Here is a 20,760-nt window from a genome sequence, read left to right on the forward strand (position 1 = left end):
TCGCTCAGCCCAGTTGCCCAGAAACACCACTGACATGCTGGCCTTAGGTAACTTTAAGGCAAAGGAAGAAATGCAATGCAGATGACAAGCAAATAACCATTTTATTAAAGATACAGTACACTCAGTTTACTTTAATACTGAACTTCCCTGCTGTTTTTAAGCTATCCCGATAAATACATTCATAACTCCAAATTTCAAACAATTACATTAGGTTGACCTACTCAAATGCCAAAGACAGTCAGTCTGTAATCTGGAGGAAAAAAATACACCAGAGGTGCTGATATATTTAGTTATACAAGAGTTAAATTCCTCTTTAATGTACAGAGAGCAGGGAAGATATATATATATGTATATATATTACATTCAAAAGAAGAGATATAAACCAACTTATGTGGTATCACCCTTACTTTTGTTAAGTAGTACATACATCTTCAACTCCATGACAGAGTAATCTCATCAGGAACATCACATGCATTAAAATAAAGATGGCACCATTTCACCCTAAGAAGTGTGTCCTGTTGGCCTTACTCTTTCCCATTTCTTGTAAAGATTTTGCCTCTTAGAAAATCTGCAATGATTAAATACTTGACTTTTTTTTTACATTCATCTGGAACAAAAGGGAAATAAATAAATTATTTATTCATTTTAAAAAGTCTTGATATCAGAATGTACTTTAACAATTAAAAAAAATAAACCTGTTACAGGATACAAATTTGCTGGAAGATTCTTTTGTATACACAAAAAAACCCACAGTCAGGAAAAAAAATCTCCCAGGATTGAGGCTACTTAAAGTTATTAAATCAAGTTACTGTGCCGTGCACAAAGTCCTCTGAGGAGTTCAGCTGAACAGAAGCACTGAAGACAATAAGATCATTTTTCAAAATATAAATCTTTTCTTAAATATATTTATATATGTACTTATGTACAATTACTTCTACAGAAGCTGAAAGAACGTGGAAAGGGGTGTTCTCACTGTGCTCAGCATAAACATTTCTTTGTAAAACATTTCCACACAATAGTGTATTTTTTATTATTTATTTTTTGCTTAGAAATTTTGCTGAAACCAAGGCACTACACTGATCTCTCGGTAGCGCACCAGAGTTCACGTATTTAATCAAGAGAGAATCGAGCAGCTGAAACTAATAGAAAAAAAGCTCAATCTCTTTTAACGCATTCCAGTGTCAAAAAGCTTTACAAAATCTAAAAAACATTACAATTGCAGCTTTTAAGAGTTTAGTGCAAATCTGAAAATTAACAGCATAATTTTAAAGGTACTTAAATAAGCTAAAACTGAACGAGTGTTTCCCACCCTGTCGGTGAATGAACGTGAAATGAGATAAGTTTCTTTGTAAAGATGACACAGCTCTAGGAGTTGAAAATGAAAATGGCAGCAATGTGCCTAGTAAAATTATTTATTTTTAGTTGAGTAAGAGCGGAATAAAATACTTTGCTGTGGAAGATCAAAATATCTCTGTCGGTGGAGAAGGGGGTGGGGAGGTCAAGGGCGGCTGTCCAATTCCCCCCCTCCCCGGACCTCAGCACCCTTAAAACGCTGGTGGTGGACGAGGTCAGACTTGGGCACAGAATCTCGCCCCCCCCGGTCCTCTCCTGCGTCAGAAGGTCTCGTCATCGTTGCAGCTTGTCGTCCAGTGGCCAAACACTTCGCAGATGTTACAATACGGGCGCTCTTCTTTCCGGCTGCCGTGGTACGTGGAGTGTGGAGGTTCGTCCGAGGCCTGCGCTTGCGTTGGACAATCTTCCGTGTCGTGGAGATCGAAACAGTCACAAATGTCGCAGAAAAGGCGAGGTTTCTTCTTGGTTTGGTTTTCTTCCTCACTGTGGAGAGTCAGACGGTTGGCACATGAGACTGGGGGCACATCCCTTTTAAACACACTAAAAGGTTTCAAATGTACATTTGAAACCAGGAGCTGTTAGAAATCTTATGTAGTGACACTGGGAAAAGCCAGCAGCACATGGTGTCTTTCAATCATCACTTCTCTCTTGGCCACACACATGTGCGCCTCCCTCCCTCTTACTCTGCCCCTCCATGCTGCTGTTTCCCTTCTGTAAGCTGGGCAGCACAGAGCTGTAGGAGCCAGACATTGCTCAGCGGATGGAAGGCAAAGCAGTCAGGAAGTGGGTGGCAAGAACGAGGTCCCTTCGGAGGATCCAGCAGGTGGGCCGGATCCAGACCGGGGCCAAATGTTCAGGGGGAACATCTGTAGAAAACAGAATGATTAAGAAAAATAGAGGCTCGGCCTCCATGCATTATACCAGGTGGGGAAAATTTCGGTGACATTCTAGACTACAACTCCTATCATCCCTTACCATTGGCCACTGTACCTCGGGCTTAGGGAAGTTGTAGGCTAAAAAAAGGAGCATCCATGGTTGCTCACCTCAGAATTACATGGATTGGGAAGCAAAGGTCACGCTCCCGCTTCCTGGGCCAACTTACGGAAAATGAAGTATTAAGGAGAATCTCATAACTCTCCTAGAAGCTTTCCGTGCTTTCCTTAGGAAATCTCTTATGTCATAACAGGGCCCACACAGATAATGACTGCCTATTAAGAACTGCCAAGATTTCTACCAGGTTCTAAGATTTCACTTGTTAAAAAAGAGGACGCTCCCAGAACCTGAAATCCACACAAAGGTTTTAGAATTGTCACACACCCATCATTAGCTCAGCAGCACGGATACTAAAGTGCAAAAGACCATTAATTCTCAGCCGACACCGTGAGCCACCAACCTGTCATAATGAATGGCTTCTTCTTCATTGCCATTGAGGGCTGCCTCGGACATCATTTCCACTTTCTTTTTCAGTTCTTCGTTTTTCCTTTGCAGATCCACAATGACAGAATTTAGGAAGTCAATCTGAAGGGTTGGGAGCAAGAAGAAACAGGAGGCGCAATGAAAAACTCAGAACATTTAAAGGAAAAAGATTAACGAAAGAAAAGTTAACTAAGAATAGAGTACGTGGCATAAGCAATGCACAAGAAAAGAACAGCAAAACAAGGTATGCTGACGTTCTTTATAGAACGGCGAAAGATGACCCCTTTAAAGTATTAAATGGCCTTGTTCACCCTTTCACTAGAATAACATCAAAGTGCAAATTGCCATACCAGGAAAACCCATCGTACAAGAGAGCACTTCTTTGACTTAAGGGTGTTTGGATCTGGAATGAAGAATCTGTAGTCCAGGTGCCGTCTACAGTGACACCCTAAGTGGGATTGGTAGGGGAACCGTCAAAGGCCTCCTCTCAGTTTGCAAAGATGTCAGAATTGCCTTACTATTTCCAACAGAAGATTGGATGAGTTAATCCAGCATCCTTTGAAGCTCTGTGATGCTTATACAGATCCTCCAGGTACAGAGGCAATATATCACTGAACTCTTAATTGCTGGGTGAGGCAAAGAGGGGGAGCTGTTTTCATGTCTTGCTTCTGAGGAGAGCTGGGTGTATTTCTATTTTTCGACTACAAATTCCAGAATTCCCAAGCAACAAAACGGCTGTTTCAGAGCCTCCAGGAGGCATCCGGTTGACGATGCTGCAGGAGACAGGGCAAGGCAATTCCTGCATGTTTGTTTAAAATCTTGTTATTGCCAAAAACAACGAGCCAGTGAAAGACTGAAATCCAGAGGATGACTCCCTCTGTATAAAGCAGAGCCGAGGGAAAACTCTGGGACTGCCTCACCAGAGGGTAAGACGACCGTAACTGCCTCGCTTGGACAACACTGAGATAATTCAAAGCAACAAGACTTAACTTCTAAAAAGTAGGAGGGGAAAAAGCTGAAACGAACCATATGCTGATTTGGAGGATAATTTTCCCAGCAGATGAAAGCAAGAAGCAAAGCGATGGAAGAGACGAAGGGGGGAAAGAGAGAAAGAAACCAAGCATTAGTATGTTAATGGTGCTACTTACTACGAAGACCATGTGCAACATGTCACTCCAAAGCATGCCTGGGGGACACTGTCGGCGATTTCTCCCAACCCTCTACCCCATAAAATAAAGCCCTCCCTCTCCGTCCCAAGTATGCCACCTCAAATCCTTTCAGGATGAAAATGTCTGTGGCATGTGAAAACAGGACCATTTCCGTTCCAATATGGATGGAACAGATCCCTCTTGGGAGAACTCCGTCTGCCAGTCAAGCGCCAACCATGTTAGGCTAGATGTTAATCAAGGGCCCACCCTCTTTCCCGCCCACGTTAATTGACCTCTGTCTCCAGCAAAGGCTGGAAGAGAGACAATTCAGGGGAAAAAAGAGACGTGCGGCTTCATCTGATAAAAGCCGACTTCCCAGGCTCCCAAGCCTTGAACTGCTGGATTGCCCAGTGGTTTAGGCATCTGGCTGCGGAGCCAAGAAGCTGGGAGTTCGATTCCTCCACTGGGCCTCCTTGACAAGGGCCGGACTCGATCATCCATAGGGTCCTTTCCAGCTCCGCAGTTCTAAGATTATTAGTGTCATATAAATTCTACCAGCTCCCTAAAGGCCCTTTCTGCTAGGAACCTGGGCTCCACCTTGTGCTCTGGTGGGCATTCGCCTCCAGGGCCTCTGCGGGCACCCTCGACGCCCTCCCCCGAAGCAGGGAGCTAGGCCTTAGAAAAGCAGTCCGGTTCTTCCCAGATCCCACCGCCTGCCTTTTCATACCCCATTGTGCCAAGCCAAAATGCCCAGATATCTCCGACCTTTCTCTGTGTGCGCCATCCTACGGAATGCTTCCCCACCTCCACACACTTGGGCCCGGTTCTTGCCATCCGACATTCTTTTTCCCCATCAGGAACAAAGAGGGAAGGAGTGAACCCACACGAACCATCTGTGTCGCAAACCCACTGAATGCTACTTGTCAGCTCGTACGTGACTGCTACAGGGGCCAAGTTCAGCCAACAGCCTACCTGGCTTTCCTGCTCGTTATCATTCCGGAGGGCGCCACTGGCTGTGTCATCTTGGGGAGGGAAAATGGGGGAGGGGGGAAGAGAACAGTATGAATTAAATACATCAAAATCTTGTGCTAGCTGACTTCAGAGTATGAAGCTACATAAGATTCTATTCTTTTTTCAGGAGTGTACTGTATGCCTTCAAGAAATAATCACAGGTCAACAGAAAGAGCACATGCCAACACAGGTAGAATTGAACATGGATTGCAAGGCAGAGTCTGGTCATGACAGAATCAGCAGCAAGCAGGAATGGAGCCTTTCTTCCACCACGTGGAATGGATGCTCATGAATTCGGCTGCCTATTCGGCTGTGTTTTTAGCATCCCGTAGAAACCCTCTGTAGCACTGTTCTGAGTAGTGTGGGAAAGTGCCATTCACTGGCCACGGCTGGCCAGCTTATTCAGCAACCATACACGCACGGCACAAATACTGGGGCAGCATCTGATGAATTATTGTTTACATTCAGCCTCTGACTGAAACAGAAGCTGGGCATACTGGGAGCAGGGGCATCTATCAGGCAAGGATACCTCTGTGAATTACAATTGCATTTATGATGTCAACCTGTTCCCTTGTAACAATAACACAATCTTCACTGGGTACAATGCCAGGTTCAAAAAGCTGCCTCTAATAGGGCCCTTCCTAGCATTCCTTGGGCAAGTGAAAACCTGTTTTTGCTCCTTCCTAAAATGGTAACACTTCCGGGTGGAAGCAAGCACCTAAAAATACTTAGCAAGGGTATCTCCCTTGTGCTCCCAGCTTGAATTCCACAGTTGGCCAACCGCTACGGAATAGTTTTCGACTGAAAAGGGAGGTATAAAGGCTGTGCATAGTTCCTAAAGAACTCTCCTTGTGACAAGATATGTGGTTATAATTTTTTTTAACTTATTATTTATTTAACTTATATGCTGCCCACACTACCCAATTAACGTCAATCACACAGCAGTGACGAGGGTGCTCAACCCAACTGAACTAACACCAAAGTAATTTCTTTCATTCAGAGCACAGGTTTAGAATGATGACGTTCCAGCGCCACACGGGAGCACAGAGATTCTGGCAGAGGGATGTCCGCTGAACTGAGGGGATCCAGGGTGTGGGACACTCGCCCACCCCCCAGCCCGCTGCTTGCAAGGAGCGACAGGAGAGACGCAGCAAATGCACCAGAGCAGGCTTTACCTGAGGTCCCTGATGGAGACTTCTGGCTCTCTCGCAGCTTCTGTTCCAAGTTCTTTACTTTCAGCTCAAGTTTCAACTTATCTGACTCCAGCGACTGAACGAGCGAATGCAAATTCCTTGCAGTGGCATTCTCTCCACGGAGCACCGTGACCTGAAAATGATGATGAAGAGAGAGCGTGTAGGTAGAAAAATAATTCTAGCAGGTTGAATAAAGGAACAAAGCAAAGAAGGGGAGAGTCATAATAACTAGGGTTGTGTGTTTTTTTTTTTTGCTTCTGGTTGGAGACAAGATGCTTACGGTTAACATAAGACAAACGACACGGGGTGAATATCAGTACGTAACCCTTTGTGGGACCTTCTGTCAGCCACTCAGCTGGTTACTAAGCCAGCTCTTCAGGTTACCTCTTCTGGGAGAAAGACAGAAATGGCTTTTGATTCATGTGAGCGTATCTCTTATTTGGTCGGATCCGGTATTCACACAGAGGCCAAGTAACAATAATGTTGCTTTACTGCCAAGTAAAGAGGTTTTTACCTTGCCAGGATTTCTGCACCTTTAGAAGCTTCTGGGGATGCACTTGCCGACTCAGTTTTATAAACACCGTCCGTTTGGACTGTTTTACTGTTTTTTTACAATACTCTTCACATGGCGGATTGGCTGATTGTATTTTACTTTTCACTCCCTTTACTCTTTCACTCCTTTTACTCTTTCACTCCCTGGCAGCACCTGGCTCCACTGGTTTCTCAGTGGTTTACAAAGTGCACAAAGTCCACTTAAACACTTTTGCTTTCCAAATACAGTATTTTGGAGGACCGTTCTTTACCTCGTTTCTGAGTTTTTCTAATTCTTCATCCTTTTCAGTTATCAAGGCACTAGTAATACTGATGGATTTCTGTAAGGAAGTTCTTTCTTCATCAATTTCTTTTTTTAAGTTGGATTCTCTAAAAGAGAGACACAAACGGTGTGAGAACACTTGTTCCACTAACACGGCTTCAAAATCTGAGTGATAAGAAAAAGTTCATGTCTAGAAGAGATTATACGAATAAAAAATGGCTCTTTTCACAAGTTTCAATAGCCTTATAACTGGGGCTTTACGTTTGGTTAGCATTATTTGGGATTTTACAACAGTGGAAATAAAGTGAAAAAATTTACCTACATAATTCATGCCAGAATCTGCATATCATCGTATCCGTTTGAATTTAAAGGAAGATGTTAATAGGACTTTTCAGAGGAATTGAAAAGGGGTGGAGGAGGGTTGTACAGAGTGAACCTAATGTTAGTTTTTTTTTTTGTTACTTCTTGGAAGAGTTATTAAAAAGCAACAAAAAGTACATGCAAAGCTTAACTGCGCACTCGTCATGCAAAGCAAAGATGAAGCTGGAATTATCAGTTGGTCCTCACTAATTTCTGTTAAAATTTGCATTTCTGCAGAAGGCAAGCTTGTGAGTCACATTGTAAGGGAAGACTACCTGGTCTGTAACAAGACTAATATAAAGAACACAGCTCTGAAGTTTGGAAATGGGTATTACTCGCCATAGAAGATAACCTTAAGATATCTTGGGGGAACTGTTTCTTGAGCGCTACACTAGTGAAATACAGGTGATTTCTGAAAAATGGCAACAGGGTCACTGGGAGATCTTCCCTTACTAAGCGGTGTGACTGGAAGCTAGTTGCATTGGCCGATATTCTCAAAGGGCGTTGAGCAGGTGAGAGGGACTTACTGTACACCCCTCTCTCAGTATTTGGAAAGCCAAGAGGTCAGGCTTTGGAGACAGACCCCAAAAGCAGATGCCCAGAGAACGCTGCAGTGAGGCAGGCGGCTATTACTACTAAGTCCCCCAAACCCATGCGCATGCTTTTGTAGTAGCCCCAACTTTGTACGGCAGCAGCCACTAATCGTGAAACAACTTAGGCAAAGAAAATTAACATTTCCTCCTGAGATGTCCTGATTCACTTGGGACCTGTCTGCCTTGATCTTTTAGTATTTTGGCTTTTTGTAATTTTGTCTTTGTAATAGCTCTCCTAAGTACTGTTTTCATGAATCGGAGGAGTTTAGTAGGGGAAGGTTTTCAGGTTGGGCCCTCCATAATTCAAAACCCTGAAACAAACACTCCAGTCTCTGGACAGAATTCACACGCAGAACGGCTCCTCTCGAAGTACCACTGGCAAAAAAACTGTGATGGTACAGAGCAGCTACTTTCTGGGGGAACACGGCCTGCAGAAGACATGCCGTTAACGGCATGTCTTTACAAAGGTGGTGGATGACCCTTCCAAACAAATGGAGTGATTGCTACCCAAGGAAATTAAAATCTAATACGTACAGAAAGTGAGAGACAGAAAGAGTGCCAACTATCCAGTTCAAAGAGAGAGCAAAATGCACAACTAATGAACTCATGAATATGCTCGCAAGCCATTGGGGGGGGGTTCTTGTGAATTTAACACATCTGTAGTTAGTGAGAACCGTGATAACCAGCATATGGAATACGGTACAGTCCTTGCAGCAGCTCAAGAGAAATGGCATCACAATCAGCAGTGGGAACACGTCACAGAAGTTATTTCGAAGTTATGCCGGTGTCTATTCGTAGTAATGGAAGTAGCAAGCAGGGAGAATCTGGGATGGGCAGATACAGAGGCACACGCCACAGCTGGATCGGATCCCGCCCCCACCGCAAGACAGATAAATCACTGAGGAAATCATGTTAAACCTCCGAATGGCTGCCCAGAGAGTAGCTCTCCCAAAATATCAGCAGGGCTGTGCTTTTGTTCCAGAAAAAGCTGAATGACATTTGCGCCTGACTCCTCTTCTGTGGAGCCTTTGAGCACACTGGCGAAAGCTCTCCTGGGTTACGGATAGACCGCGGCCGCTAAATCAACAGCAGAGGGCCTTGCATAATTAGGGGAGCCACTGTGTGTACAACACTAGCCTTGCTAGAACTGAACTGCTTGTACTAGGGGGAGGGGGTATCTGGCCAGGCATGTTTACATGCATGGCAAAAAACAAACAAACAAACAAACAAAAAACAAAACAGAAAACTCAGCACTCCAAAACACATGCACTGTATGGGCCATTCAAGGGTAATCACAAAATCTCTTATACTGATGTTATATACATTTTATAGCCTTTCTGAAAGTTGCAAGCCAGGCGGCTAGTAGATATTAGAGCTGCCACCTTAAGCAGATTGCTCAGTTACACTCCGACAGACTACAAAGGTACCTTGATTAAAATGGAGATTTAATTTTTAAAAAAATTATACTTGATACAAGGAGACCATGTCTCCATTGTATGAAAAGGGGAAATGCCTCTTTTAGAAGTAGGTCAGGTGCAACACAGGGACGCATCGTCTGAAACATAAGGCAGGGATACTCAACTCTTGGCTTAATTGAGATGAACGTGTGGCTCATTGACTAAGGTATTCTTTAGGCAGATAAAAGCTCTACAGAAACAATACTCATTTTAAGTATCTTTAGACCTCTCTCCTGTGTTCGCCATTTGTTCCTTCCACCATCCGCTGCCTCGAAGACAGTCTCGTGAGCAGTCCCTGAAACATCCTAACTAAGCCGGCCAGTAGAAAAACTCTCAATGCATAGCCAAGGTTCTCACGCCCACTTCCTAGTGACTTTCAGGCAGGTCCTACCTAGAAGGCAGCCCATTTCGGCAGGCAGTGGGGCACCACGGAGGAGTATGCCAAATTCACTCTACATTTATTTCTGTATCTGACCGATATTTACTGCTCAGTTAAAAAGATGTGGCCGGTGGTTGGTTTGGAACATTCCCAGTGACTTTCAAGGCTGCAAGGGGCTCAATCCACCGGAAGTGTCTGCTGTGCAAGTGCCACTGGAATGAACAGGATATGCACCACTGAATTTAGTGGACCTGTGGTCTTATGCATGCTCAGGAGACAATTTCTGGCTGACTGTTGCAAAGAGCAATGATCCAACAGGTGATATTGGTTAAGCCCTCCTTAAAGCTCTGCTTAAAATACCACCCAGATTCTTCCCTTGCCATAAAATAAACCAAGAAATTCCAATAATGAAGCAAGTACCTTAAAGTGATACTGGGCAAGCTTTAAAAATGCAAGATAACAAGAACCACATGTTAGAAAACATGGAAAGAGAAATGCAAAATACAGTAAAGGAAGAACTAAATTTGCACTGAAGTGAATTCCGTTGTTGTTGTAAAAAGAAAAAAAAAGATTTAAGATTGCTGAGTATTTTTACGAAACAAAATAACAGAGAGAAAAAAAAAACGAACTGAAAAGCAAGACACGGAGGAAACCAAAGGCAGCCAAAAAATATGTACAACAACTTTATTGTGGGGAAAAAAAAGTTATTTATTGTAACGCGGATAGACTTTCTTTAGTCTTACCATTAAAGACACACAGATATAGCAAAGGAAGCAAGGGTGGGAAAGGGAAGAGAGAGGAGTGGAATGAGTATCGAGAGAAAAGCGCAGGCTCTGAGACAAGTCAGACAGTCAGCAAATTCACAATGGGTCTAATGAACTGAAGCCACACGAAGCCCCCCCATTTAGCTACCGTCCTCTCTTAATACTTCCTGCCGTATTCATCTCACGCAGACCATTTTTGAGGGGAAAAGACAGGACACGGAGGTGGAGAGAGGATGTCCGAGGTGGCTCAGAACTTATGATTTGGCCACCTCATCCTCCATAAAAAGATATCTAGTTTTTTTTTCCTTTTCTTCCCCTATAATAAATCCTAAACGACTAGAGAGGAAATCTCTCTCTGAACTTTTTTGGGGCCAGCCCCTGTTTAATTTCAATATCTGATTCGTTCTCATACAACGGACCCCGTGGCAGGCCGAACGGAAAGAGAAAGATGATCGGCAGGGTGTGTTAAAAGGTTTAGCCCGGAGTCTTCTGTTCTCAGCTTCTTAAGTTTAGCGATACTGTTTCCTGAGGAAATTTGACACTGATCATGGGGAGTTTGTCAGATCGATAAAGGAACCCTCTTCAGAGGATGCTAAAAATGGCAGGGAGCAAGCTGGGGACCCAGAGAACGGACGGGAGCATCTAACTGCAGAACCGAAAATAGGATGGGCTGAATTAAGCAATGTTAAATGCTTCCTAAAGTTAAGCATTTCCACGACCTTTTAGTGATGAGAAAGATGCAACCCTTTGCATGTATTTAGTATTCCACATGCAAAAACATTTCAGAGGGTCGGAATGTGCAGTCTCGGGGATTATTCATTTACAGAGAGGCGCAGGGATAGAGTAGCTTCATCACACATTTTTTCCTCTTGTTTTCTCCACCCCCCCAACCCCACTTGACTGGACGCACAACCCACATCGACATGCAGAGAAAGCTTACCTCTTTTTCATCTCTAACAACTGGTTATTGAGGACTGATCTCTCTTCTTCCAGCTGAAAGAGAAAAGCAAAGTTGAGTTCACCAGGCACGCTAACCACCAAAAGGATGAACGTCGGTCTCCAGCGTCTGCCGCCTTTAGGTGGGAGGGTCCTGAAAATGGCAAAATTAATTTCTTCTTCCCAGAGATGCAAAAAAAAAAAAAGGAAAAGGAAGAATTATCTTTGACTTGGCTGTATTCCTACATTTTGGTTTTGATTCGCGAGCACCCAATGCTCCCCTTCTGCTTCTCATTCCCCCCTCCGCCCCCATACATGCCTTTCTTACCCCTCTGAACACTTGGGCTCAGGGGGTACAGTATTTTGCTGAGCCCTTAGATTTCCTTGGAAATGTTCATATTTTTTTTGGCCATGCTGACTGAGGGATTCTTGGAGTTAAGAGTCCCCCCAAAAAGAAACTTTCCCCAGTTCTGCTCTTTTCCTCTGTGCAATTGCAGAGCCTCGCCCATCTCTCCCTCGGATAAAATCTCTAGCTAACCCTTTCACATCAGCCCCCACTCAGTGTCTCCCGGACCCCAAAAAGCTTTGGACCCAGGACCTCAAAGGACGAATGCTGCTGCTCGCTTTGAAAGAGGCGAAATAATTGAAAAAAAAAGCTCCAGCCCCGGGGGGGGGGGGGTCTGGCCTAGAACAGCCATCAAATTGTGTCGAGAATGTGCTGGAAGTCTAAAATAGCTCTTTCCCGGAGAGCGCTCAGCTCGGCGACCGCTCTGAGGGACAGCCGGGCCTCCGTCTGCCACCCCCACACACGTCAGGACTGCTCAGAGTGTGCTGTGCAGGAAAGAGAGATGGGAACTCCAGCGAGGGAAGCAGAGGAACCTGGAGGAAAAAGACCCCCACCCTCCTAAAGGCCTTGGGACCCAGGAGGCGGCCTTTTCACAGATGGGAAGCTGGAGCAGGGCGCTCGGCGAAGGGAAACAACGAAAGCTCAGCGCCACTCTTTCCTCGGACCTCTGTCATTTCTCTCCACTTGCCATTTTTCACAGGGGACCTGCAAAGGTGTCACTCCTCCGAACGGCAGAGGCCCCCATCCTAGATCCTGTTCTAGAGCTGGTGTCAAACCTCTGTCGGATTATTCCAAATCACAGAATGAGAGCACGAGAAGGGAACCCCCAGAGTCCTCTAGCTTAGTTCCCACCAATGCAGGGAATCCGAAGCTTAATCCTTCATGACAAATAGCCGTCCAGCATCTGTTTTAAAACCTCTGCCAAAAAAAGAGAGGAGTCTGTCGCCTTCGGAGGAAGTCCGTTTCACGGTCGAACAGCTCTTACTGAGACGCATTTATCATCTATACACAAAGTGTAATGAATGCTATGGGGATTCCTCCACCCACTGGTCTGTGTGTGTTGTTGGTGCGCGCGCGCACACACACATAGACACATAGATATATATACACACATACACACACACATTTTCGCCTTTGGTAGACTTTGCTGCGTATCTGCTTATTGGTCTGGACAACAGGCCAATACGGAAAAAACCAGGAGAAGACACTCATCACAAATTCTTACTTTAAACCTCACATCTCGAGAAAGAATGAAAAACTATTTTATTGAATGGAGGAATTCCTTTTAAAAATAGCGGCAAAGCTTTCCACATTTTCAGACTCAAGAGTTCTAAATGAAAGAACGCAACGGGTCAACCCGAACCACTGCAAGGGCAGAAAATCTCCCTAAGCTAAGTATATATTATCTGACTGGAAATCCTTAAATTAATTAATTGCAAAGGAGATAATTATTTACATAACCATGCAGATGACAATTCCTTCTTTTCCTTCCAAGTACACAATGTAAAAGCCAACACCACACACACACCCACTTTAACCTTCAGATGTCAGTGTAAATCATTGATGAAACAATACTCATTAAATTTGTAAAATGTGTCATGCAGATATGTCTTCACAAGCAGACACTGGCCAGAATTTACATGGTTACCATAGCAATGCTGCTCAAAAATACCTGCAACAGAAGTTGATGGCTTATGTACACATTTTTGAGGAAGCACTCATCCTCAAAGACTGAAAAATGAGGCTATTCCAGGGGTTTCTGATGACCGTTTCTGAACTTTCTCTTGTTCAAGGGTCCCTCTCACAAATACTGGAAATCGGAGGTTCTGTCTATAATGGCCCCTCCTGCCAATAAATGCCCTGCTCGAACGAAGTGTGAGGGAAGAATCCATGTCTTGCTATAAAACGGAACAGCGGCTCCTGGATTAAGAAAATCTATCAACATTTCCCAGGAGAAACTCACTCTGGCTCACAGGGACGCTGAGTAGACCAGGGAGGTCTCTCCACTGGGCTAGGTGAGATGCCCGTGTGCCTTGGACCCAGTTAGCCTGTGGGGCTTCGGGCAGATCATGAAACTGATACCGCCGGCTCATCTTCGTGGACTGACGCTCTAGATCTGAATGACCAAGTTTCTTTATGCGGCTGCTCTGAGGGCTCAGGGTGTTCGCAGTCTCCACGAGCTGCGCAGAACAACGGAGGAGGAATGCCAACCAGAGGCCATGGGGGAAAAGTGGAGGAAATCCTACGTCTAAATTCAAATTCAGCCATGAATTCATCAGTCGGTTTAAGGCACGGGACTTTCTCTCCGTCTCCATCATGACCCAGGGATGAAGACACCGAACTAGCCACTTCATCTGCACCGTAACCTGTCAGGTAGGGCTGATCTTTGGGGGCGAGGCTCAGAGACACTGGTCTGCCTGGACACCCAAATGAATTCACCGCAGGTTACAGGGATTTGGGATGGAATCTTGACTGTAAGCCTTAAACCTCTTAGTGACCTCTGATGGGCTGAACAAGTCCTAGTCTTTCCCCCCACCCATCTGTCATCCATTTATCCCCCTTATTAGGCTGCTGCAACTTACCTGACCGTTTTAAGCACCTTACAAATCAAATTAAAAATTCCACTTAAAAAAAAAAAGGCCTGCAAAAGAAGTCAGCGGAGTAGTTTGCTGGAGCCAGTCCAGGTTTGGAAAGCCTACGTCTGCAATAAAGCCCACGTACGATTTTAGCTCCCATTAATTAGCCCAGAGATTCCTGCTGGTTCTCCAGTGAGACACAGGGGTAAGAACTACAGTAGGAAGAAGCGGAGATGTAACACCCAGGCTCCCTGCATTCTTCTCCCACTTTCTTTTCAGGTTCATAACAGCCACCAATATAACTTTAATCCCCAGTCCAATACTATGGGAGCAGCTGAACTGTGGGCACCCTGCACATTCGCTGGATGCTCCACAAGAGTTACCCATCAGTAGGAGTGCTGAAAGAGACATCAACCTTTAAAAAAATATGTATCAAGCTCCTAGTCCTCATATCCGAAAATAAAAGCTGGGCACAGACTTCAAGACACTCATTCTCATCCGTTCCCTGGAAGTGGGGATTGTAAATACAAATTGTGTCAAAACCCCATTTAGGCAGGCAAAATTCTTTTGAATGAACTTGGACGTGTGGATTAAGAGATTAAAAAAAAAATCAAGAGGGATAATCATGTTGATCTAGAATCTGTTACAGGGAGAACAATGGAGTCTTGAGACAACTTAAAAGGCTAAGCTGTTTGATTTGGCTATCCTGCTATAGCCCGTGTCTGGAGAAATGCATCTGAATCCTCAAGGGGCGCTTGATCGCTTCCGGATTTCGAGAGACACCTGCAGCCCGCTGCATGAACGGAACTCACTCTTGTGTGAAGCACGAGTTGTAAGCTGCCCTCGTTATGAAGCCCACACGGACCTCGCTGTTTCCCTCATCACAGCCCTGACTCAGAAACGACCCACCGGTTGCTCAGGAGTGGCACCAAAAAGCTTTTCCAGCCTCCCTGTTCTCCCCCTGCCCCCGGCTGCCTTTCCCAGTCTAAAGTGTCATCAGGACAGCATGCGGTCTTTTGAGACTCCCATTCATTTTGTCAAAGCTAGTCCGGTCCTCCGCATGAGATGTGCACTTTCAGAGACATGCAGCCCATCTTCAGAAATGTCACTGCAACTACAATGAAACTCATTCACGGATCTTCTAAATTAGAATTCTCTTTTTTCCATTCATACCCAGCTTTTCTGTACCGGGATATCCCCAACCTCTCTGTTCAAGCAGTGTCCCTTATACAAATGGGCACCAGCTCTCTCTGTTCTTTAATAGGCTGCTTCAGAACAGCACTCTGAATGAGAATCCTTTACAGAGCTCTTTAAATGCAAGGGATTTAGGAAATGAAAAATTTCAACAGAACAGCTGGACTGTCCTCTAAACTCTGAAAGTGTAGACCTTCCACAGAGTATCAACAAGGATGATCTTTGCTCATCAGAATTCTCTTCTGGAAAGGATTTCCCAGGGCTTACGCCACTTTCCCCCCTCAGATTCTCAGAGAGGACACTCGGGCGCTTTGAAAACAAACAGCTTTGCTTGTGGCATCCTATTGACAGGCCATTTTGAGAAGGCAAGAACAAACTTTTGCCTAAAAAAGTTCGCACCCCGATTAAAAAAAAAAAAGGTGAAATCACCTCTGAGGTCGCTTGGTTTTCCTTGCCTAAATACAGAAGAGAAGCTTTCCTAGAATGGGTATCTCAGGAGGTTAAATTCCCTACAGCGTAAGCATGGGATGCAATGGATCTCTCTCGCATGCCCACATCCACACCGTGCCCGCCCCGAACGCCACCTCTGGAAAAGCCAAGTGAAAGGATTTTACCTTCTGGTGACTTGTGACGTCCCCTTTGCCAAGCTCCTCGGCAAGTTTAACGTTCTCTTCCTGCAAGGCTGAAAGCTGCTGGGACTTCTCAGCCTCTGCCAGCTTTAGCACTTCTCTGTGAGGACAAGGAACGCATGGTTACCATAGGAACAGGAAGGGCAAGGGGGGGAAAATCGGTGGGAGAGAAATCAGCTTTGCAGCTTGCAAGAGAGAGAGAGAGAGAGAGAATGAGAGAGATTGAGTCACATGTTTAATAAGATTTTTAATAAGGAGGCAACCCACATCTCTAAGACCTTCCCACTGCCTGTACTAACATCAATCTCCAAAAGCAAACCTACCATGGAATCGCCAGGGCTTTGTTTACAATCACATAAACCTAAATATAACTGGATTTAACCCAGCACATTTACAGCTGTCTATAGCTGTAAGTGTGCTGGGTTAAAACACAGCTATATTTAAATTTTTATTTCATGAATGGGGTGAGTTGGGAGCGTGACGGATCGGGCATCGGGACGCCCTCCTTCCCACAGACCCAGACAACACTGGCAAATCCTCAGGACAATGGGATATTCAGCAACCAGCTTCTGCGGTTTAAGAACACGGAACAAACAAACAAAAAAAATCCCAGTGACCTTACAGCAAAAGCACAGGCTAAAGCATGCAATAAGGCTTAAGTTATTTTTGTTTTATAACGTACATAACTTATATTAAGTTATATAAGACGGCCCAATAAGTACTGTAGTAACCACAGTATTGCCACGAGTGGAACACATGGCCAGTGTTTGGGGGCTTGCTTCTCTCATTTAACGTGGAAACCCATAATTTTGCCTCTTGTGAGGAACAACCGTGTCAGACCATGGCACCATGGGCCAACTAATTATTCTCTAACCCCGAACAAGGGGAAAACGGTGCTGGAGAATCCAAAAAGTAGCACGCAACAAGCACAATGCAGATACTCCGTGGAGTTCCTGAATTAACCTAAACTCAGCCATCCAACCAGAATCCAACATATTTTTAAGAGTAAGCTCCCCTTCCTACTCTCATGGATAAGTCCCTCCAAATTCTGTGGTCACAAAGTAGTGCTGGGACTCGTGAGATGGGAAGCTGTAGTCAGTCCTACCTCTTTCCAGATGTGGCTGTAGGATTCATACCCCCTGGCTGTATACGTGAAATGTAGCGGGAGATGCTTTTAACTGAACGGCTGGGCCCTTCCCATAAAACGTGTTCAGCCCTTAATACTACAGATCTGCTCCAGGAGCCAGGGGCTTGCCCATTTCCTTCTGAAGCCAAAAAGGAACGCAGCATGGAACGAGGGTTTAGCGTAGAGATGGCGCGAACTGCCGGTTTGTGCCGGTTCGTTTTGTCTCCTGTATTCGGCGCTTCCCAGCCTCGCCTGCTCCAGAAGGCGACCAATCAGAGGCAGGGCCCGCCGGAGGAGGCGAGGCTGGAAAGCGCCAAACACCTGTTCAGACAAAAAACGAACTGCCACGAATCTCTGGTTCGGTGGTTCGTGCCCATCTCTACTTTTGTGCTAACTTGCATGAGCCTCAGGCTGGTTGCAAGAAGAGCAGAATCTAGTCTTTAACTACCTGCCACGTGCCCATCAGTGTGTGCATTAACGTGCCCTAAATTAGAGACCCTACATTCAGGATATTCCGTTTTCTGCAATGACCTCAACGTGGGTTTTACCAGACGCAACACCCCGTTTTAGAAGTCTCCACCCAAAGGAGCCACTGGGACGGCCATCTGGAATCGAGGCCATAGCCCTTTTCAGGGCCCACCAATCTTGTCTTAAAAGGAGACTGCTACTCAGACTTTTTTTAAACTAGAAGGCAGCAATACCGTCTGGAAATGGAGAGAGAGCGAGCAAGAGAGTGTGTGTTGTTCTTGTACATAACACCCACACATACCTGAGTATGAAAGGTGCCCCAATTACAAGTTAAATTAGCACAGGCAGTCTGAAACACTCTTTTCCCTGAGAAGAAAAAATAAATGTTCGAAGACTGCAATTCTGCACTAAACCGTATAGCATCTCTTGTTTCTAATGCTAGTCTCCAAGAATCTACCCTCGCTACCAGTGCATTTCCTAGGCACCATCCCAGTGAGGTGGCTTTCTTTCCACTTACACCTGATCAAGGTAGATGAGAGACTACTTTGGCAGCAAAGGACACCTTCAGAACAAGCCCCGAATCAACTGAACCTTCTTTCTTGTCGTAATAATTGCCAACTGGATTCTCTCTCACACCCAACTACTCTGTTATCAGAAAGCAAAAGATCACTGCTGTACAACATGGCGGTCTGTTCAGGGTCAAAAAATGGGTCTCGGGATGCTATTCAGGAGGCATTCTGGGTACTGCTACTTCCCTTGCCACAAGAGATACGGGTTTGTTTTCAACACCTGCTCAAAATGAAAAATAAGGGCTCTCCTGCCTTCTTTCCAATAAAGCCTAAATAGCAGTTCTGATACAACACTGGCCCTTTCTGAGTATAACCAAGTCATGGTGTTCTGCTCTTAAATCCAGAAACAGCTAAGGCATTCCTGGTTGCTTTCAGATTTAGACATGGCTCTAGAAAGAACAACGCTGTGCTGATGGCATGGACAGCAAAAAAAGAGCTGTTATCAGAACTGAAATTCTGCGCAGTAGTAACAAAACGCCATGACCTTCCCACCGAGGTGGTCCCTATTTATCGACTCGCATTTACATGCTTTCAAACGGCTAGGTGGGCAGGAGCTGGGACAAGCGAGGGGAGCTTCCTTCCGTCGCGTGGATTCGCTCTCATGATGGCTGGTCTTCCGACCTTGCAGCCCAAAGGCTTCTGTGTTTTAACTCACAGCGCCACCAAGTCCCAATTAGCTTTAAGCATTCCTAATTCTCCGGTTTCTATGCCCATTCAATCCCCATGGTTTCTTCTGAAAGACACTGCTAGTAATGCTATTATCAGGATTAGTAACAGGCAGAGCAATGGAAAAAAAGAGGAGATCAGCTTTGGGTACAGGCAGCTGGGGACAGGGGAGCTAACAAAGGAATGACTATATTTTAAAAACCCCAGGTGTTCAACTGTTAGGTCTTTAAGAAGAAGAAATATAATTAACAATTGGTTAGTGCAGGTACAGTTATTTAGTCACTGCCTACATCCGTAGTCCCCAACCTTGTGCCTCCGATGTTCTTCGACTACAACTCCCAGAAGCCTTCACCACCACCTCTTTTGGCCAGGACTTCTGGGAGCTGAAGTCCAAGAACATCTGGAGGCTCAAGGTTGGGGACCACTGGCCTATATGACAAGGAGGACACAGCTGTGTGGAATTAACTACCATGAGGTGACCCATTAATTTGATTGGTTGGAGGTAGTATAAATTAAGAGGCTGGTTAGTCTGCCCTTCAGAGTTCTATTTTGACTGTCATACTTATGTTCTGTTTGTCTGACTGCCTATGTTGATGTTCCTGTGAGCACTCTGTAAATATGTACAGCAAGTAAATATTCTCTGCACTTATTCCTGTTGTCTTCCTGTGTGCCTTACTACACTGGAGATTCTGGTCCAAACCTTCGTAAGGAGAAAAATCTTCTGCTGTGATTTTAAAGTGCTAATATGATTTTCAGTTAGTGAAATAACAGACACATCGCAAGAGATGCATCATGGCTGAAACTGATCATGGCACACAGAGAATCCAGTGAATTTCAGTGATCCATAATTGTATTCTTTTCATAGGTTTCAAAAGGCAGAATGGTTATTTCACACAAATTTACCACCACCTATTTTCTAAGTAATTGAAAACACTCCCTGTGCAGGAAGCTTATTTGCAGAGGGAGCTTCACACAAACACCGTTTTTAGAAAGCAGAAGTTAAATACTTACAGCTCTCTTCTAATCTCCTCCATTTGTTTGTTCTCCATGTTGAGAAGCTCTTGAGACTTGCTAAAGTCTTCTTGATTCTTCAGGTTCTGTTCTTTAAGGATGTCCAGCTTGGAAGAGGAAAAAGATGGGGGGGGGGAATAAACACACACCACTCTTGGCTTAGGAGGTCAACAGAACTGTAAGGACCAAGTTAGACAAAACACTGGAGAAGAGTCGTTAAAGTCTCCTTTGATTTCTTCTAAAAGCAGCTTTTAAGGGTCCCCAATCTGGATCAGAACGGTGGTACTATGGAAGTTCTTAAACTAAAATGTCCACCTCTGGCTGCTGGGAATGAGGTGTGTGCGACTGTTATGAAAAGCAGGTGTGTCAGAAGGTAAATCCAAAGTTGGCCATACCAAAAGCAGCAGGCATGTGATTCTGCAGACCGAAATCTTCCCCTTCAACTCTGGAGCATGGCACAATCTTAATCAGTGGGACACAAAGAGACAAGCACTGAGGCGGTGGTCCCGGGAACACCATTCTTTCCAAAGGTCTGGCGAAGTCTTGCCTTTATTTACTCCCTTTTCCAATAGCTGGCAAGAGCTTTTCATCTGTTTGCAAGCCTCATCTGCTCACAAGCACTCAGTGATGTATGTTATTACATAACAGATAATCTCTGACCACTCGTTTATAAGAATTACAGGGAACCGGATTTTTATTTTAATTTGCACCACTTTTGAAATCAAGCGCAGCATGAGCTGATTTCCCGACC

At 44.9% G+C, this 20,760-nt stretch overlaps 1 protein-coding gene across 16 annotated transcripts in view; it reads right to left on the reverse strand.

Moving 5' to 3' along the window:
- Positions 1-82: 82 nt before the first annotated feature.
- Positions 83-20,760, reverse strand: part of CLIP1 (CAP-Gly domain containing linker protein 1) — a 74,233-nt gene continuing 53,555 nt past the window's right edge. For 11 of the 16 annotated variants that reach the window (XM_078381801.1, XM_078381798.1, XM_078381800.1 and 8 more), the window contains 9 exons: positions 20,010-20,116; positions 16,155-16,269; positions 11,429-11,481; positions 10,145-10,165; positions 6,925-7,042; positions 6,104-6,254; positions 4,890-4,939; positions 2,747-2,871; positions 83-1,836 (listed from right to left, as the gene is read on the reverse strand). In XM_078381801.1, coding sequence (XP_078237927.1) covers positions 1,614-1,836; positions 2,747-2,871; positions 4,890-4,939; positions 6,104-6,254; positions 6,925-7,042; positions 10,145-10,165; positions 11,429-11,481; positions 16,155-16,269; positions 20,010-20,116 — 963 coding nt within the window. In that variant the 3' untranslated portion in view covers positions 83-1,613. The remainder of the gene's footprint in view (positions 1,837-2,746; positions 2,872-4,889; positions 4,940-6,103; positions 6,255-6,924; positions 7,043-10,144; positions 10,166-11,428; positions 11,482-16,154; positions 16,270-20,009; positions 20,117-20,760) is intronic. The other 5 variants (XM_072983264.2, XM_072983263.2, XM_072983262.2 and 2 more) reach the window with 2 other exon arrangements.

Source organism: Pogona vitticeps, chromosome 14, assembly GCF_051106095.1.
Source record: "Pogona vitticeps strain Pit_001003342236 chromosome 14, PviZW2.1, whole genome shotgun sequence".
In the NCBI taxonomy this organism is placed as follows: Eukaryota; Metazoa; Chordata; class Lepidosauria; order Squamata; family Agamidae; genus Pogona; species Pogona vitticeps.